We start from the raw sequence: 20,912 nt of genomic DNA on the forward strand, positions 1-20,912 counted from the left end.
CGCTAGACAGACAGATAAGTAGGTGAAAAGAATTAGTTTGCCTATGGAAATCTGCACTCTCCTTTCAGACATGAACCCTATCTGACTCATGCTGATAATTCAGCTTTAAGAAGTGAGATAATATCCAGTGTTTGACTTCATACACCAGTAACAAGTCAGGGCTTTTCCAAGTTTCTAAATTATTTATGCTCATAAAAAGTACAGTATACTTCTGTGGAGACAGATACAGAACATGCACCCTTTTCCTAGAGAACAGTTAACCTAAACACATGGGAATAAACGCAAAACATGTACAACAGTTAGGTGACTACAACAGATACACAAACAGCTATTTAGTTTCTGCTAACCTTTAACCGTGTCACAAAGTGTTTCGCGACTGTCAGCTCTGAGGCAGGATTCCCAAGGAGGATCTCAAAACGATACTGCAGACCTAACTTGTCTCTTACTTCTTGCAACCTCTCCTTGGCCAGCATGGCGAGCTGCACAGATGGCACCCTAATGACAAGCATGTGGCCACAACCATTCTTATCCTTTCCTGGAGAAGTGATAAGGTCATCCATTATGCTGAGTGTCTCGGGTGTGCTGTGATCTCTTAGTGAGGCCATGGTTGTGAGAGCCATCAGAGCTTGGGAATACTGCTGAATGAGAAGGTAGCAACGGATGACCATGCTGTGCAGCCGGGGATACCTTTGAGGAGATAACAGTTCTCTGTTAGCACATGCAAAATCACAGTCATGTCTGAAAATTGGCCAAAAAAAAGGACTGTGTGGTAAAGAAGCGCCTATTTTTTTTCAGTACTGCTCAAAGAATGAAGCCTTCCATCTTCATGGACAATAATTTTGCACAAAATATGTGTTTCAAGTAAATTAATATAACATGGTCCACATACAGAAGGTAAAAGGCCAAGGCCTGTGCTCAAGTGACAGGAATAATAGACTTCTTTTACCCTCATCTGAGCCACCTCCCGCTAGACCAGGTTGCTCAAGGCCCTGTCCAGCCTGGCCTTCAACACTGCCAGAGATGGAGCATCTCGCTTCCACTTTACTCCAACAGCACAGGCTAATAATTGCTTTGCTGACCACAGGTTTTCCTTAGAAGAACTTCGAGGACCATTTCTGCTTCAAGTAGTTTGTGGGAGTAATACTTCATAATTTCACACCTCTCAGCTTCTCACCAGAAAGAGTTACCAATAGGGATTGCTGGCTCTGAGCTAAATCTGAACATTCATTTTGCCTTTTAACTTACATAGCAAATACTTCTTTTCTCTCTCATTACAGCTATATGCAGAGATATGAACTTAAAAAATAAATCGCTAAGAAAAAAAATTAAAAGCTATTTCTAGACATTCCCCATGAGCTCACTCACCACCATAATACAGAAAAAGCCCTATGCTATTACGTCTTGGTTGCTAGTCTTGTGCCACATACGTCCAAATGACTGAAACAACTAAAGTTCCAAATTTCTCTGGTCTCTTTCTTGAGCAATTTAATAGACAACATGGGATCCATCTGAGTAAAGTTTTCTGTCTGTCTTTAAGCAGTAGGTTCTGTAGCTCGCTCTGTATACCATAAGCCAGTCATTAAATCAGCAGATTTTTAAAACAGTTTCTATTCTTTCTCCCATAAAAGTATCCCCTTGCACTTTTGTTACTAAAACAAATGAAACCTTTCTTCCTAACACCAAATTACTATATTGACCTAAATAAAATAGGAGAAACAGTACTGAAGACAGAACAATCTGTGTTCTAGTAAATATGAAACACGGGAACTACAGCTTGAACTGTTACAAGGAATCTTGTCCTGCTGATACACAGGATAGACTTAACTCCACATTGATGGAAATGAAGTATTGTCCTAATTCCTGTAACGTGCACATTTAATTATATCTTGGATAGCTGCTGTGACAGTAGCTTGTTCAGGCAGCTACAGGATAATAACAGACTCTGAGCTGCAGGAACCAAAACCATAACCAGCTAATGAAATAACGAAAATGATGTGTTTGAACCAGTATCCCTTACTTGAGCCACTACTGACAGTTCTGTTGGCAATCTCAACAAGAAAGGCAACAGGAGGGGTGAGGTATGAAACCTTTGATACCTTCTCAGCTTAGTGGTGGGTGAGCCAAAAGAGGAAAGCAGCACAGCTGAGCCTGCACTGCTGCTGAATGGGCCTATTCTCTTCTTTATACAAATGACAGATATCCTTCTTCAACAGCACTAGGTTCGTCACAACAATAAAACTGTACAGATTCACAGATTCCAAAATCAGCATCAAAGGTCATCATGTCGTCATCCCTCCCTGTAATGGGGCTAATAAATATATCTGTATCCTTAAGATCCCAATTAAGCAGAATTCCAAGCTCCCATGTTAATTATTTACCTTTCTAAAAGCGTGTTGACCATTTTTTCAAAGGTTTCATCGCATCTCAAAAGGGGACTTGTGACTCCCCATTGGAGGGATTTGCTGTATTCATTTAAACCAAAGTACAACTTGTCTTCATTTGCTGCATCATCCTGTTCCATACAGAGATAGATAGCAAAAACATAAGGAAAATTGGAACCACTTTTAATTTGTTTTGTAATTTAAAATAATTATTGGAAAGTATTTTCCGAAGCAAAGTATCCTTTCTTTTCATCCATTCTCCCTCAGTGATGCTATTTGTTTCAAAGAATACAAGAAAATGTAAATTGGTTTAATTATTTTTTACTGGATTTATTATTTGTCTACAGCCAAGACAGACAGGCGGAGGTCCTTGCAAATCCTTAAATATATCTCCTACCTGTAATTGCATTGGGTTTCTAGAATCCTGCTCACTGTTTTATGATTCCCCATCTCTGGCTTTGTATCTACTGACACCTGTTATTTCTATTTAAAGCAGAACCTGAAAACGAAGGATTATTCATTCCAAACTTTTTCTTGATTGCCAGATTCTATCCATTTCTAATGGCAATCAGAAACTAGTCATTTGTTTGCTTGATTGTAAATCTGCAGACAGCAATCAGAAAGGCAGAACATTTGCTGCCTCAAATTTCATGAGGCCTTTGCTGGAAGCACAGCACATCTCTGGTGTATTTACATCACCAGTAATCACAAGGAATGCAATAAATTACATACAGTCTCTCCTTTTTTGTGGGTTATTTTTTTAATCAGAAGACTGAAAGTTGTTGATTTTTTACTTTTGGGAAACAAAAAATGTCTAGACCATTTTACAGAAGACCACCAGAATGGCTTATACTAACAATCAACCAAAAAGCAAACTTTGAACACACATTCACTCCATCATTTCTACTATTCTGTTTGCTTTGTCTGACCAGAGGATAGAAAGTAGTTTCTCAGATTACATTGCTGGATAAAGAAAAATGTGTAGCTCTTGGGCCTAAATGTAAAGCAGCATCCCAAGGCTGTGTATCTGAAGCCTGAGAGAACAAACTCCAGCAGAGAAAGAACTCCATCTGAACATACACATTTGCTAGACTCTGTTACATGTGGAGTCCACACTAAAATTCAGAGTTAAAATCAGCAATTAAAAACTTACCCCACTGTCAAATTGTATCCAATGTACCTCATTGCTAGAGCTGATCCTGGACTGCTGTGTTTGCAAGGCATAAGGAAAAGAGCTGACCTGAAGAACAAGGAGGTTGAATGCTTCAAGGACCTCCCTGCAATTAATAACTCTATCAGCCAGACCATGACTAGGCTCACCATGTGACAGGGAACTTGAAATGGCACTGCAGAAATAAGAATGCAAAGAATTGCCTTACTGACATCCTGAGATTCAATGGATTGTTTTCTTCCTGCAGAAAAATCTCCAAAATAACCATGACACTGAGGATCACAGCTCAAAAATCTCTTTGGAAGGGTGAAGGATTTCAAAACCATTTGGGTGTTCTCTCTGGGTAGACTCAGGCAACAGGGAAAAATATAAACAAAGGACAAAATCTGCTGACAGTGAGAAGATGAATTAGTGTGCCAATTTAAATGAGCATCAGATGAGAGACCCAAAAATGAGCCAAAGCTGATGAAACACATCTCACTGAGAAGCACTGTTCCATGAGCTATGGGGATAGGATACAGTAACATTCTTAAGAAATCCAGTGGATTTGCCAGCCTGAAACAACAAATTTTGAAAAGATTGAGGAACCTGAAAGTCTCCTAATGTCCGGATTTCCAGCTCCCGGAATTACTTTCACCTCCAGGATATATTCAGGAATTCCAGAGTACAGCAAAGACAGTAACAAAAATATGATGGGTAGGATAACGTAGAAAGAATGTTGTTTTTATCTACTTTCAGCTGTTCTTCACGGGAAGTATTTTATTTCTGATGTTCAAATGAATCCCATAACCCTACATACCATGTTTAAATCACATTAAGATTATTGTCCTCAGTTTACTCATAGAACAAGAGCAGAGTAATTAGCTTTACTTATTTCTTTCTTCTTCCACAGTAAAGTTGTGATTCGGTGTTTCTGCACATATGTATAGTTGTGTTTAGACCTAACACCAGCCAAATTCAATACAACTGGTTTTTAAATCCTTTTCTTGCAGTAGCTAGAGCATTTTTCAGATGATGCAAAGAGTTAAATGTCTGTAAGCCTTCTCATATTGCAAACAACACTATCATCAAGGATAAAAACATGAATTAAAACAAGACTGACTTGTGAACATGGGAGAGATTTGGGTTTGAGTAGAGAAAAAGGAGGGAAATAGGGAAAAAAGACAAGAAGAACAAAGACAGTTGCAAAATTCCTGGACTTCTTCCTGGACTTAGTACCATAACACATACCCCTACAAAGAGACTTGTTACGGATCCAGTAATCTGAAACTAGTCTTATTTATCTTCATCTGAATCAAAATTAGTTAACAAATAACACGGGCAAGCAAAAAGCATGACATCTGATTCTGAGGCACAAAATTACTTAGGCTTAGAAAAAGCACTGGCTGTCTAAGGCAGTAGTCTTTTGAAAAACCTAACTGAAAGATACAGGGAGAGGATGGTTTTCCTTTGGTAGATTGATCAGCTACCTTGTTAAATCCACGTGAGCATTGTCATGAACCAGCACAAACAGTGTGTAGGGATTCTGTTTCACTCGTTTCATGAAAACTTCAAATTTTGTTTGAATCTCACTGTCAAGCCGAACCACGTATTTCTCAGCTCTCTGATACGCCGTTCCATTGTCTTCTAGGCCCAAGTCCACAAGGACACCTGTCAGGAAGAAGAATACAACAAAAATCTTTTCCTTTGAGTGCATTGAAAGATGAGGTGTCAATGGCAAGTTGACACTTGTTGGCCAATAATCAGGACTTAGCCGAATCACTGATACAGTGATTATTATCTAAATGTATTTTCTCTCACAGTGGGGACAGAAATGTGCTTCTTCACTTCTGGATTTCCTCCAAAAAGTGCCTGAAGACCTTTCAAAGACTTCTCACATTACCAAAAAGTAAGGAAGAAAAATCAGACCTCCACAAAAAATGTCCAGAGTAGCACTCAGTTGGCTATGCTCCATGATCCTAGGCCGAACTTGCTCACATTTAGCTAATACATCAATCCTACTCGAGTCAGGAAAAGTTATCCTGACCTTTCCTTTTCAATAAGCATAAACATACATAAAGTTGACTCTTGCTAATATCATATAATTTTTTCATGCCCTGACTCAATGTCTGTGTCAATACAAGTACTCTAGTGGTCTTTGCAATGATAGATTGCCGTCACATTCATAAAGTAGGCGTGATGTAATGTGTATGGCTCTGAACGCCATTTAAAGAGGCAGCAACAAGCTATTTCTGTGGGTCAACAATGCATTTGCCAGGGTCTTGATGATTTTAAAAAATATGTTTTAATAAGTAAAGTAAAAAACGTCCATTAAAAAAAATAAAATAAAGCAAAACAAATGTGAAACTCTGTTAACAGATACCAGAAAACCTCAGGCTTAATGTGTAGCAACAAATTAAGTAAATTTAATGTCTGAAGAAACATGGAATGGAACAAAAACCACCCATAAAGTCATGTTAGAAAGAAAAAGCAACCTGTACTTCATGTATTCTATTTTATCCTTTTCATTTAACTAATAAAATAGCACAAAGCAGAAGAAAAAAATAGAGAGACGGATTACAGTATTTAACAATATCACGGTGTATCTGCACAATCAAAAAGTGTGGCACTGTTTAGTTCAGAGCAGAAAATAAGAGACAGGAAAAAAAGCCAACAGCTACCCAAAACTACTCAGACACATTACATCAGAAGCTCATACTAATGTTTTTCAAATGCAAATGAAGGTATTATTAGATAAAGCTGAAAGCAGACAAAAAAAAAGTTCAGCTAATAAAAAAAAGACAAATGATCCTAAATACACAATTATCCTGAGGACTTCATTACCCCCAGATATCAGGAGCTAAAAAAAGACCAAACATTTACACAGACAGTCCTTTGTTCTATTGGACAGTCATTTTCTTCACGAAGAAATTCTTATGTTTTTCTGGGCACGTATCAGTCACTAACAGAGTGAATAACAGAGGTCACTCTCAAGGGGGACATATTCCATAACCTGTACGCTAAGGCTTTCTTGTTCCTTCTGAAGCATTTGGTACCAGCCATGGTCAGACACAGAACCCCAGACAAGAAAGCTCACCGTGAGAACTAGTATGGCAACTATTGTGTGCCAATGTACATATATTACTCAGGCGTTTATCTACCCAATAAGAGAGCTTCCTGCATATACATCTGTGCCAATTCATACGAGAGCACATGCACAAACATATGGACTTAGGACAAACGTCACTAACAGCTCCAGGGGATAAAAGATCTGAGCAGTCACATTTGCTCATCCCCTCCCTGTTTTGACAGGTGCATACTTCTCCAGGACACACCTTCCTCAGACCGGCATGACTATGGCAATTTCTTTTGACACATGGTAGAGGTTGGGCCCAGTTTATGAAAGGAAGGTATTTAGAATTTATCAGTAATACCAACTAATGAAGCTAATACTGGACATGCAAAATACACATTGGAGGAACTGACTTCTTCATTCATACCAGATATGACTTAATAACATCACGTGCTTAACAGTCTCTTTTGCCCTCCCCTCCCTTTTACCTGATTGTCGAATCCGCTGAAGAGTCTGCTGCACCAGGACCTCTGAACGGGGAACTATAACAATGAAGTCTACTTTGCTGAAGTGGCCCAGATCCAGGCTCTGATTGCCACTGTCTGCTATAGCACAAACCTGGGACAAGAGCTTTCTGGCAACTGTAAGCTGTGGCTGGTAAATTTGGAAGGTATCAACATCCAAATCTAGAGTGCGTTTGTTTGAAAAAAGAAAACAAAACACAAGAAACGTTTATTTTCCCACCCCCCCAACAAGCATGATCCTCCAAACAGCCTACCCTCTATTGTCAGAATAAAAAAATCACTCATCAGAATAAATCTCTACACTCTGTACAGCTGCGTCCAGATCACAAATGTCAACTTTCATTTTTTGATCAAAATGTGATATCAGATGGCCACAAGTACAGCACGACCCATTTTTAAATGCCTTAAGCGTTTTGAGGATTTTTAACAGTGTAACCCAAGGAAACCTCAATGCCTACATAGTGAAATGCATTCTGGTTCTGCAAACGAACCAACACATACGTAATATGCACGTATACACAGAGTCATAGAATCATAGGATGGTTTGGGTTGGAAAGGACAGTAAAGATCACCCAGTTACAACCCCCCTGCCATGGGCAGACACACCTCCCAGTAGACCAGGTTGCTCAAAGCCCCATCCAACCTGGCCTTGAACACTGATAGGGATGCGGAAGCCACAACTTCTCTGGGCAACCTGTTCCAGTGCCTCACAGTCAGTAAAGAACTTCGTCCTTACATCTAATATATATACATAAACACACACATACACATAAAAAAGATGTGCATGTGTACATGTATAAAAAGCATATATATAGACACAGAGCTCTAATGCTCTCCTGAAACTTGCAGTTCTCCTTTAGGAGCTTTCCTCTATCACACTGCTGGGAGATCCAGCCGTGGGAGCTGAGGCTGCCATGCTCAGGGCACAATGGGATGAGCACAAGCACACCTATTAATCTGATGAAACTGAGCCTGCGTTAATATTCCTGCCGAAAGGACCAACAGGACAACAGGTTAGTTAGGAGTTCACAACACCTCTGTTCTGAAGTACTGAGCACTGCTCTAAGCTATGATTGAGATAGCCAGATGTCTGTATACTGCCTGATAGTTCTATATGCTGTGAAGGGAAGATGAGCAATACACCTACGCAGTAAATCTCAATTATCTGGGGCAGGGGGGAGGAGGCATTTATTTCTTTGGAGGTTTCTTGTTCTTTAACAAAATGTTAGTCTCAGATTTCTTTGTACTTAATAAATGTCAATACAACACTAGCTGCAGAAAACTGGGGGACAGGAGCTTTGCTCTCTATAGACATGTACCAAAGCATTCATGTTTCCTCAAAGAAAATGCTTGTTCCTATACATCAGTATTTCTAGTAGGTAAATTCAATGTCCAACAATCTATGTTTCACTAGCTCCTGTATATTTCCAGCATGCAGATTACCAAATAAACCCAGTAATGTCATTGCAGATGTGGGGGGTTTTGTGGTTTTGCTTGTTTGGGTTTGGGGTTTTTTTTCCTGTCAGTTTTTCTGCTACCAAGTAAATTCTCATTAATGGACCACTTATCATAAAAAAATACCCAGGGCAAATTTCTTTTAAAAGAACAAAGAAAAAATCCCAAACTCTGCAAATTTAATACACAAGAACTACTGCTGCTTTTTTAAGTAATAAACCACTTTATAAAGTCCTGCAATTTACATGAAAATTGGAAGGTGCTTGGGCAAACCCCTAAATTTTATATAGACACGTGTTTGTGTGCATGCTCTTATCTCCTTCTCCAACCCACCTCAGTGTTCATTTCAGTAAGCTACTATGGGAGAGAGGTCCCTTTCAAACAGGAGACTTACCTCTCCTTTTTTTTTATTCAGATTCTCAGTAGCTTCAACCACTGCACAGCCATGAACAGTAGTTTGAGAAAACATGAAGATTTAAATGAAGCACTGCTGCACATCATTAGACAGTAACAACAACAACAAAATCCAACAGAATGTAAAGATTATTCTCCCTTCAAATTAATCCTGTGAGGAAGCTCAAGAGCTGTCTTTCTGGGGGTGCCAGAACAAAGTTCCTGGCAGACTTCCTATTTGGATTTCCCATTCCATGTGGAAACTCTCAACCACCTTGCTTTCATTCAGATCTACCACTGAGCTGATTCATTTTCACTAACTAATGTGAATCAAGGGCACATCTACCTTTCAGTCTTTACCGGGGTTTGAATTTGCTTTGATACTAGACCTAGAAGAGCCTCAGTGTTCACAACAGCTCAGCGTGCCTTTTACCATTACATTACCAAAGGGAAAGTACAGTTACAACTTTGAATAATGAAAGAATTCCAAAATGGGAAAATTATAATTAGCATTTTTAGACAGGCAATCCTAATTCATCCTTTGTCCCTAAGTATCTCATCAAATTTTGCTGAATAAGACACATCTCAAATAAGCAAATTATAGATTACACTTAACTAGCACTTTCAGTCCAAAATCTTAAAACACTTTCCCTAAAAGTTTAAGCCTCAGAACCCATGTCTGTAGTACATATTATTACCATTTTACAGGTGGAAAGTGAGCGATATCAAAAGGTAAGAACCAGGAGGACACCTGGGGAGATTAGAACAAGAACACAGCTCCCCTCTGCCATAATCACAAGGTTACATTCCTTTTCTAGGTTCATAAGGGCAAGATGAATCCACACTGCTGACATTACAAAGGAACATTTCTGCTCAGCCTAATGCGTAATAGAAGAGCACATATTTTAGCTTAGAAATTACAAAACGGGGGAAAAGTTGCTGAAGGTTACAACAGAGATTTTCTGTCTGAGAGACTGCTATATTACCACATTCAGCTGGCAGTATTAATATTTGAAGGTTGGCACAGTGTCTGCAGCTGTGCCCTGACTCTTGAGGCACATGCAATTTGACATTTAACAAGCTACTCACTTATTTCACATCTTACACATAAAAAAACGTACCTGGTTCTTGTGTAGAAACCATGGCCATTGCCTCCTGAGATGACACACACTCGCTAACATCTCCATTGAAAGGAATAATGACACTTTCCCCTCTCTGCTGTAGCATTTTCTCCAGCAGCTTGTCCAGATCATCACCTAGGTAAGAATTAGCAACACCAAATTATCTGGAAGCTGTTACAGACAAGTGATGTAAAGCATGTACACGTGTTCTCAAGCAGCTGATGCCAAATCTGCAAAGAGACAGGGGACTGGACACAGAAGGAAGAGAGGGAGGGAGAATATTTTTCTCTTTTATTTACTGATTTGCCAGTGGAATAAATTCCAAAAAAACCCAAACCGCAGCTGAATAATTTCAGCTCTGTGCCTTTACAGCTAGCAGTGACATCGGATGATTACAAAGAAACATACAATATAAAACAACCTCCAAAACCTGTGCTAGAAGCACAGACAAGAGACTCGTGCACTTCTGCATGCCCTGCCGTTACATTCAGCAGTATAAACAGGGTTTAAAATATTCTGTCATGGGATGAGTAACTTGCACTGCATGGGTGAAAGAGCCAAGCAGTCCTTTACTCACACTGAATGGAGAGAAGAAAAGGTGAAGAGGGTAGAGTGCACTTTAGCTGCTGAACAGGAGACACACCTGGCCTTAAAGAAATTATTGCCTTGGCTAGAGCTTCTGTTTCTTAGGATCACTCACCTAAAGATGTATTTTTGAAATGCGATGCCAGGAAACTGACTTTCCCTGTGATGAGCTCATAACTGATCTCTTTTAAAAACTCACTGGTGGTAAGCATGCTTTCTGCCAGCGCCCTAGATTGATACTGACCTGGAGAAGAGGGGGAAAAATGCACAAGGAATCTTTAATACAGTGTGCTAGCAACACAACCTTTTCACCCTAGAAGTGTGGGGCATGCTGATCTTCAGTCAGGGATCTCCACTGCCTTTACCCAGTAGGCTAGGAGAGCAGTCTCAAGCCTATTTTGCTAGCAACAGAAGAATTAGTCATATCAGTTTAGCACATCCTTTGTTTTGCACACTTGGGTGACATATGAAATGCCAAATAAGTATTTGTACCTTAGATGGAATAGAGGATTCTGAGCAAATATGAAAAAGTAAAAGTTTGACATTACCAATTTATCTGACTACAAATGAAAGATGACCAGTCAAGATTCACTCTCATCCAGTCACACTCATGCACACAAACATCACAGCCAGTCACCAACACAGAACTTGAAAATCACCATGGTAAAAAGGATAAAAACCATCTTCTGTTTTACAGCGGTCTGCACAAGACTGCGGTCAATCCAATATTGCCATTGTGCAGCTACACAAACCAGAGAAAGACAAACCAACTACTTTGTCACTGGGTTGCTTCCAGATATTTTATAAGGCAGCCTCATGAAGTCTCAGGCCTCTCAAGGAGTAGTAATGATTAACCTACAGCTATTTTTCTAGATCCTTATGGACACCATTACTCCAAGTCTTGATGGAGTAAACCGTGACATCGCAGTGCAACATACAAAGGAGAGTAAAAAGAACAAAAGGGGTTTAAAAGCTGGAATAACGACTCAAGAAAATTAATTCAGCAGAATTGCATTGATATTAGAAGCATACTGCAAACATACTCACCCAGGACTACTACGCAAAACTCACTTCCTCGTATCTTTGACGTACAAATAGCAACTACATAATCTGGTAGCTTTTGCTGATGCTTCATTTCATTGAGAGACCTCAAGGTCTCCGAGATGCCCTCTGCCAGTGAATTCTGGGTTACAACCACTTGCACGAGGTCCCGGGACACACTAGCAATTAACCTAGCAAGCCAAGGGAGTTGACCTGGTGACACAGAGACACACTGTGCACTCATTTGCAAGGATCGCTCTCTCAGACTGAACTCCTGCATAGCTTTCAACATGATCTGCTCAAATTCTTCCCTCAGGGGTATCTGGTCAGGACCTACATTGGAAACAAACAAACAGAATAACAGTATCTCATATCAAAATGTTATTGAACTAGGAATAATCACGTTTGTCTTGATCTGACAAGATCCTTTACCATATTTTTTACATTTACAAAACCCACTCGCTACTGAGTGGATATCTACCCCCATGGCTTATTCTTCCTTGTTCATATTACATTCTTTCTCCTATCATCTCCCTTTTTTGTTGCCTCCGTATGTTCTTACAGCAGAAAACCCAAATGCTTATCCTCACAGTCTAATCACAGCCATGCAGTATGGTGAAGCCTGTTAAGTGGCCTTTGTTTTGCTTTTTCTTATCATGCATAACAGTAAAGTAAGCATGGCTGTAAAGAAACAGGTTTAACGTCTTCTTTTCCTTTAGTTAAATTCAATTAACTTAGCAAATCTTCAAACTTCTAATGTAAAGAGGTAAATGCAATTTTAGCTCTACATTCCCCAGACTTCATAAACTGTCTTGTGAACTCGAATTGGAAAACAGAAATAGAAGCTGCATTATCTCAGCATCAGTCTCCAACTCAGCTTCAATTAACATTTCACTCAGTAATATTTGTCTCATTGTCAAAGATACTCAGGAACAGATAAAAATTCATGAATATAGAGTAAAAAGTAACCATAGCTTAAATTGCCAAGATCTCATGTCAGTGTCAAAGGAGACAGCTTCATGCTTCATCAGCTTTCTTTTCTATGAATAAAAGGGGAGGCCTAAATACCAGAGATATGTGAAATATTGGTTTTGGTTTTATGTTTTCTTTCAGGGCCAAAGACAAAAAGGGCAGTGAAGAAAAGGAAACAGAAAGATTGTGTGAGAAGCAGGGCAGGGAGTGGGTAAACAACCCATAGCACAGAACCTGTAAAAACCACCTCCTGTGTCATTTTGCCTTTCTGAGAAGCAACATATGGAGAGCGTCACCATCCAATTACCATAGGATGGTACGACAAGTACACACTTGTAAATGCGGGGCTGTTTTTATTTTTGATGCAAAGCAAAAGGTTCTGAAGAGTCTCATTTAATGCAGCATGGACATAATTCTCTCTTTATAGGTCTCTTTTTTTTTTGAAATCTATTTTGCTTTCTAAGAACACATCACACATTCTAGGTCTTTGAAGATCTCAAGCCAGAAAATACAGACATTTATTGACAGAGATTAATCTTCTTCTGCAGAAATAAAGTTTATCTACAACACATCAACCATAAAGAAAAGATGTTCTACACTAAAAGAAATCAAAGCAAGTTTTGCTGATTGAGGGAGGTTACAGGCGTCATCATGAATCCAAGAAAATGAGAATAATTGCACAGATGGAAAGAGTTCTGTATCAGAGCACACAGAATTACACTCAGATGATTTATAACAGAAAAGTTTTCTATCAATCAGTATCTATTGCATTCTTCTGTCTGCTTTTTTTTATCTCTGCCTTTATCTTACTCTTTCGCAATACACTCTGGGAAAAAAGGATCCCTTTTTAGCCCTGCTTTCTCAAGACTAAAAGAGGCTCACACAAGTGTTCAATTATGCATGTATTTGTCTCTTCTCCTTGTCAAAAATTTCAAGCTGGCTGCCCTCCAACCATCTTTAATTTGCTTTGATTTTACAAAATGGGATAAAGGCTACAGTTCAGTGTAACTGTCACAGTTCCAAGAGTTTTAAATTTGTAGCAATATTCAACCCAGCAACGTTTTGATCCCCATGATCCGCAGAATGTTTTTAGAATGTTTTTATTTTTCTCCTCCTCAGGCTCTTTCATCTGACAGGGCTGGCGCCCATCTCCACATAAGGCCAATTGGAAAACTATTCAGCTTTACAGAGATAAGAACAAAAGCCAAATTAAACACCTGCTCGTAAGGGATCTGCTTTAGGCTGAAGGCGCAGTGCTCACTAGACACAGGTCAGTACCAGCAACTTTGCATGAAGCCTCCTTTAGTTTGCAGCAAGCATAGACTTGATGCATCCATCTCAGGCTGGATTTGCTCATTGAGTGTGGTTCACTGACACAGTAAGTTTCAATAAATAGTCTGTTTTTAATTGGAAATACTGCATCAGCTCGCTACATGTTTCTCTGGAGGAAGTTTGTAAGCTTTCTCTATCAGCCCAGAACTGTGTGAAGTAGCTGGTTTTAACATGCAGATTCTATAAACTTTCCAATGAAGATTAAAACCTCAAAAATAACAAATTTAAGCCCACTGAGAGAAAGGCAACAGAAAACCATTTAACCTGTAAAAAAAAAAGAAACCCTCTGTCAGTTCTAACATAGCATCCAATGGACTCTTGAGGCACAGAATGATAAATAAAGCAAACAGGTCACCGAGTATTACAACACAGGAAGATCTCTTTCCTCTCTGCTACAGTACAGCATCAAGGGAGAAGAACAAAGCATAAGAACCCATGGGTGAAACCTGTACAGAGCAAATTTGCTCCCCAAATTATAGGGTTATCATCAGATGTGCTTCTTTTGATTTGCACATTTCACATCACTATGTATCACAGGTGTCCTGGTGGTAACCTCGTACAGGAAAAGCAGTGTGCTCTCCACAGAAGACATTTCACATTCCTCTGTGATAAGTAGCATTCTTTCAAATACAGAAGTTAAGACTAAAACTGCTGTGAGAAGTTTCCCCACACTACCCTGCATTATTCTTGAACTTCTAAAACCTTACTGTCAACACTGCTGCTTTTTACTCTAAGGTACAGAAAACTTCTGGGCCTGCAGTAAGAAAAACTAAATGTGGTTTGCTGGTTTGCTCTCAAACTTGCAAAAAGTCCATTTCAAAAACACTTACAAGAATGAGATATTCACTGAATTACTTGTCTTAGTATGAGTAACAAATGTGGTTTTCATGTAAACGGTGCTGTCACCAAAACAATTACAACATCACACATCTGCCAGCATTTGTCACAAAACTGAATAAAATGGACCGAGGGTCCTTAGAAAGAGTTGTGATAACGGATGGTTTGATACTCTAAGCAAATGTGTTATCTGCATTGCAAATCCATTTCACAAAGGTGACCTGGTCAATCCCCATATGGAGAGCAGAAGCAGCATCGGCCTTTAAATTCACTTCACTTCAGTCTGATGAGCAAAGCAGCAAAGTCACACACACTAGATGGAGCCACTTACCTCTTCTTCTGTTACAAAAGTAGCCGGAAAAGTGATTCTGAAACTGACATAAGGAGGGTGGGGAGAAAAAAGGAGAGTCACAAATAAAAACGAGTGATTATAAAAAATTGTTTACCTAGTTGGACAAGATACTGAATAGTTAAAAGTATCATATTCTCCACACTTAGCAGTTGACTGCTGGTCAAACCCAAGAGATCCAAATCCTTGTTTTCCAGCTGTGGAATCTTGTAGCAATTCACCAGCAAGGGACTTACAACAATATCACCAACATTTCCATAGAAATAAGGTAAAGTGCCATAACCTTTGATAAAGGAAACAAAAAACCCTCAGAAATTCACAAAGTACGCCACTACACAAAGTCTTGCACAATGTACACATTTCCAAACTCTTCCTTAATGTTATCTTACAAAATATACTGCATCAGTGACTGTACTTGGCATTATAATTGCCTACAAAATAAATGAGATAGGACAGTGATCCTTTGCTGTGTTTTACAAGTGATCACATAGATTTGCAAAAGCTAACAATAACTGGATACAAGTCAGATAATAATTATTGTTATCCAAATACTGATGAGAATATTATCTACTTAGGTTTTACTCTGACCTTTAAATACAGATTCTCCATAATATAGTGTACAAAAAAAGAAAAATCAATGGAAGCAAAAGTACATTGATCTTAACATTATAAAAGCAGCAGAAGTCACATTAGCATTGATTCAGCCACTGTGGTATTGCTGGGATTGATTTCATCTTTTTTTGCCATGTTTCCATTTTGTTTCCATAAACAGGTAAATAAATATCAACAACTAAACTTACTGTTCTGGAAGGTAAAGCACAGGAGCACAGGCTAACTCTTCCTTGAGAATGTTTTTGTTTTAAAAAGGAAACAAGAGTTTGCCAAACCCGTCCATTTGGGTCCATCTGGTTCTGTACTATTAATAGGATGCTGTATCGTGGGGCCACTAACATTCAGCCTAAATGAGGACTTACTGGCAACTCTCCAAGAGCCTAAGGGCTGCATTCAATTTGCACTTAAGCTGATGACTGTAGGCACTCTCATCTTTATTAAAGAAGTGTTTCTCTGAAAACTGTTAGAGCAGCATGCTAGAGCTTTAGAATAGGCTTCTAGAAAACAACACGAAGCAAAACAAACCAGAAGTGTAACCCTATCCTTGATGGATTTACTTATATAGAGTAGAAGGCACTGTTAATTGTCTGGAAATAATGTGTGTAAGGATTGTCTGTGCAAGTGAGGACTTGGAGAACATCTCCATTTCTTCAGGAATAATAAATTATTTCATGGATTATATTGACAGGCATGTTCCGTTAACTCTGAAGCTTCTTTATACAAGCATCTGTACTATGCTGAACTGAGGAGAGATTTTGGCAGTACTACCTGACCAGTCTTTTGTTATACAGCATGCCCAAATAGCTCAGGTTAAAAGGGATATTCACATTACGAGTTGTACTTTCGAAGTAAAAGCAATGTCTTTCGAAGGGTTAATAATGTACTTTATACAGGATTTTAAAAGCCTGATCTGTTATCTCACTTGCTTACAAGAAGTATGAATTATAAAAAAGACAGAGTTAGCATGATTTGCTTCTGATTAGTCAATCTGAATCAGTTTTCTGGTTCTCATGCAGAATCCCTGGGCTTCAGTATTTGGACTATGAATGCTGCAGGAAATATTGGCTTGTTTTGTGAGTTGTTTACACTGGAAAGCTGTTTTCATCACATGGTAATATTTTTATTTTTGGATTTTACAAAAACCTCATTTGTGCAAAACTTCAATTTGGCCAGAGGTTTTGTACAGATCTGACCTAATCGTGACCTGTTTGCACATCAGGCTCTCCAGGGATTGCCTGACTTCCAATTTTACATATTGAGCACCTAAACTATCCCTGACAAACCGACTTTCTATTGTACCGGAAGCCAGGACCAACAAAAAACGTTTTCTCCTACGGGAGCACATATTTGTGCAAAATGCAGTATTTGATTCCCCAGTGTAAGACTTACCTATCAGAATCACTGGTCTGACTCCCGAGTTATTCAGCAGGTTTTCAGGAACTATTACAGTCTCCCCTGCTGGGATGGGTTGAGGCTGTAAAATTCCAGTTAACATGGATTGAGGAACTGGGGCTGACAAAAGAGGCTCTATAAAATAAAGAGAAGCTTCCATTACTAAAAGGCTCATACTGTGATTTGGCCGCATGAACAAATAAAGAAAAAATTACTGCAGATCGCTAACTGTAATAAAATTCAAAGGTCTCTGCATTTCCTGCTATAGTTTGAAGTAATTCCAATTAAGAGCCTATATCGTCCTGTAGTCCCACCCCTAAAATAAAACTTCTTCTGGCTACTGTATTGTTGGTGGGAATGAGAGAGGAGAACACAGGTTTGAATATGCATCTTTAAACAAACCCAAGTACTAAGCCAAAAGGCCACCTCTAAGACAGAGGCTACCTCTCAGTACTGACTCTCAATACAAAGGAAGACTGCTCTGACTTCTGATCTAGAATATACGTACATGAAAAAAACAAACACAAGCCAAAATCTCAAAGCTGTCCAGTTGCCACAAGGATAAAAATTAGGCTTTACTCATGAAAGAGAAAGAGCTTTTACAAGTTAAAAGAAATAAAGTGCAAGAACTCTGAAATTAGGTTTCAGCATGAGGTCTGCTTCAGAAGTTTCTCAGGCTTCACTTGGTGTTTGCAACAGATTTTTCAAACAGTGCCATAACAGAAAAGTATCGAAGGCAGCATGAATGTGTGCACGTGTTTTAGGAGTGAAAATTGTTTATCCACCAGAAAAAATATGATGAAAGCCATACGAAATGGAGTACACAGCAGAGGTAGTAGATTGGTGGAGACAAACTCAAGAAAAAGGGGGAGATTGCCTGATATCTCACATCTTCAGCAAATCTGTGAAGCTAGAAATCCCCAAAAGATACGACTGACTTGAGGTGACCAAATAGGCAGGCCTGCACTACCATGTAATCCTTCTTCTTATGATAAATATCTCTCAAAATTAGTTGCCAAATATCTCAAAACCAAACCTTTAAAAGCAGAGTTAAAAATACTCTGTGCATGTTGACAAATGGGGGTTTTTCCTCTTCTTTGTATGTTTATTCTCTCCCTCTATAGAGACAGGAATAAGTAGTTGTATATTCCCCTTTACAAAGTATGCTAAATCCCTCAACTGAAAAGTGCTCAAATAGTGAGCAGTTTTATTAATAGTTACATATAAAGAGGTATCTACATGGATATTGATGAGCATTCACACATACTTGTAATTAATCCTATTTCATATGATGCTACATAATCCTCCTACAGCTTTTCCATGCACAAAAGACATCTTGTCTCACAAAGTCTCCTCACATAGTTTCACTTTCCCTGTGTCCCATTTTAAGATTATGGCAACACGCACAAGGCAATGTGTGCTTTTCTGGGGCATCTGAAAAACTTTCCATGCTGTCCTTAACTACTTCAACAAGCTTAGTCATGTTTTTTGTGCAACACAAGAGAAGCAGCACAGGGCTACCAGTTCAGCTGAAGGCAGTTTTCTAGAAACAACATCTCTGTATTAATCAAGTTTTACCTGTTCTTGCTGCAGGCCGAATTGTAGGAACAGGTACTGCCAAACCAGGAGGAGGGACTGGGGACCCAGGAGACCATCCCCGGTGACGTTTCTTTGGTGGTCCAGAACTTGACATGGATGCTGAGAAGGAAAACGAAAACTAATTCTAAATCCCATTCACCCAATTCAGCCCACATTTCCATTTCATGCTGGTGTTGAGCTGGTAACATGTCCCAGAGCACCAGAGGTCTACACCTAAATTCACATGAAACCAGACTACGATGTGAAAAATGTTGTTACCTGTGTTGAAAAGTACAAAAGTATCATTAATGGCCTTGTCAAAAACCAAATGAATCTGTAAAGACCAAATTGCAGAAACAGCTATAATGGGAAGAAGAACAAAATCACCAATTTCAGGCTCAACAGCCAGCGCTGCTTAAAATAAAAGAACAGAGAAATTTTCTTTACCTTGGTCTCCAGCTGCACAGCCAGGACTGGGAGACGTTGAGTGAGGCATTGGCCGAGAGACTGTAGAACTCAATACGCTATTTCTTCCTCCATTAGCGTTTCCATTAGCAACATCAGTGGCACGCAGTGAAAGAGGAGCTGAGTATAATAAAATACAGAGTGTGTGGCTTGAGACAATCTTGAAAACAAACAAACAAAATAATACAGCCACATGGATACACAAAAGAACAGGGCAAGATGCGTGACCGAAAGAAACATACTCCATGGAAAGCATGAAGTGTACTTGGCAGAGAATAATTTGGGCATAGGCTGCAAAATCCTAACCTTGAAATGAGGTCTCCGGATTTCAGGGTGGGGCGGATAGGCAGAAGAATAATACCCAAAGAAAGCCCACCAAGATAAACTAGAAAACTACACACACACAGAATGATTGTGTAGTTTGTGACATGGCTTTTTAGATCCTGAAAACTAAAAAAAAAAGTGCATCGTTAATTCAGTTTGTAAAGATTTCTAAGCCACTTCGGTGCATCTGTATTTTTCCCCCAGTTGTCCGTGTACTGTACACAGCAAGCCTGACACCCTGGCAGAACCATTATAACAAAATGAAACTACAACAGTGGAGGATCGCCAGCTGTTATTCTCACACTCCTGAGCTCCTTATGCTTTTTCAGAGCCTAATTCTTCCAGAAGAAAAAAAACAATGGCACAAACTGCATAGAGAACACATGGAGCCCAGTGGGGACTACAGCTCCTTGCTGTTATCTGCCAGCTCCACACGGACTTAGCTCCCAGGAACATATTCCAGGAGCAGCAGCAGGAGATTTGCAGATGTAAGCTGCAACAGAAAGCATTTGAAATGTGGGTATTTGGCTTAAAGCAATGCAACGTGAAACTCTCCAGCCACAGTCATCCAAATAAATACAGGCATCAGAGCCTCGGGTTGCCAACTAGCAAAACATGAATAACATCACTTGCCCATTGATGTTCCCCATTTTTACTCAGTCAGTGATTTGATATGGACAGAGATGGTCAATATGGGTCAGTTACAGAAGTGGCTGAAATGGTCGGAAGTAATTTCACTGCAAGATAAGTTCTCTTACACAAGTATGGAGGGAAAAGGGTATTTTACATAAAGAACCGTTACTGATTCATTAGGTACAGCATAATATTATGTACAACAACAATACAGATTGTATAAAATAGCAGACATAATACATCATTATAAAATTTAATGCTCATGTGCATATATAAACCAAATTAAATTTATATTTTTTCTTATTCAAGCATATTTCCCTGTAGTAATTTTTTTTTTATTGCTTAAAGGAATAACCAGCTAAAGTAATAATCAGAATATCACAACAGAGAACCAGTGAGGGATTTAGATACCACAGCTGAGGATCCTACGTTATGAAACACACAATAGAGAAATGAATAATTAAAACAGCACAGATATTAAAACTCCTTTAAATGTATGTGGAGGAACTATACCTGTTACAAATGCAGAACACCACACAGCTCCCAGTTACTGAGGCAAGAATCAGTGTGATACCAAGAGGTGACTTTCATGCTGTCTTAGATATCTTAGGAAGTGCAACAAGGGGTATGACATGCATTTTATCACAATGTCAAATCTGAAAGCCAAGATGAGGCTCACTTTCAGGACAGCAATG

General features: G+C 39.1%; 1 protein-coding gene across 11 annotated transcripts in view; it reads right to left on the reverse strand.

Moving 5' to 3' along the window:
- GREB1L (GREB1 like retinoic acid receptor coactivator) overlaps positions 1-20,912 on the reverse strand; it is a 136,930-nt gene that overhangs the window by 22,775 nt on the left and 93,243 nt on the right. For all 11 annotated transcript variants that reach the window (XM_061448684.1, XM_061448691.1, XM_061448690.1 and 8 more), the window contains 12 exons: positions 19,243-19,380; positions 18,796-18,915; positions 17,215-17,352; positions 15,311-15,496; positions 11,730-12,056; positions 10,798-10,926; positions 10,098-10,232; positions 7,093-7,290; positions 5,022-5,202; positions 3,535-3,727; positions 2,379-2,512; positions 348-687 (listed from right to left, as the gene is read on the reverse strand). In XM_061448684.1, the coding sequence (XP_061304668.1) occupies positions 348-687; positions 2,379-2,512; positions 3,535-3,727; positions 5,022-5,202; positions 7,093-7,290; positions 10,098-10,232; positions 10,798-10,926; positions 11,730-12,056; positions 15,311-15,496; positions 17,215-17,352; positions 18,796-18,915; positions 19,243-19,380 (2,219 nt within the window). The remainder of the gene's footprint in view (positions 1-347; positions 688-2,378; positions 2,513-3,534; positions 3,728-5,021; positions 5,203-7,092; positions 7,291-10,097; positions 10,233-10,797; positions 10,927-11,729; positions 12,057-15,310; positions 15,497-17,214; positions 17,353-18,795; positions 18,916-19,242; positions 19,381-20,912) is intronic.

This window comes from Pezoporus flaviventris, unplaced genomic scaffold, assembly GCF_033815535.1.
Source record: "Pezoporus flaviventris isolate CSIRO_AGI_PZ_B2104156 unplaced genomic scaffold, CSIRO_AGI_Pfla_v1 ptg000007l, whole genome shotgun sequence".
NCBI lineage: Eukaryota > Metazoa > Chordata > Aves > Psittaciformes > Psittacidae > Pezoporus > Pezoporus flaviventris.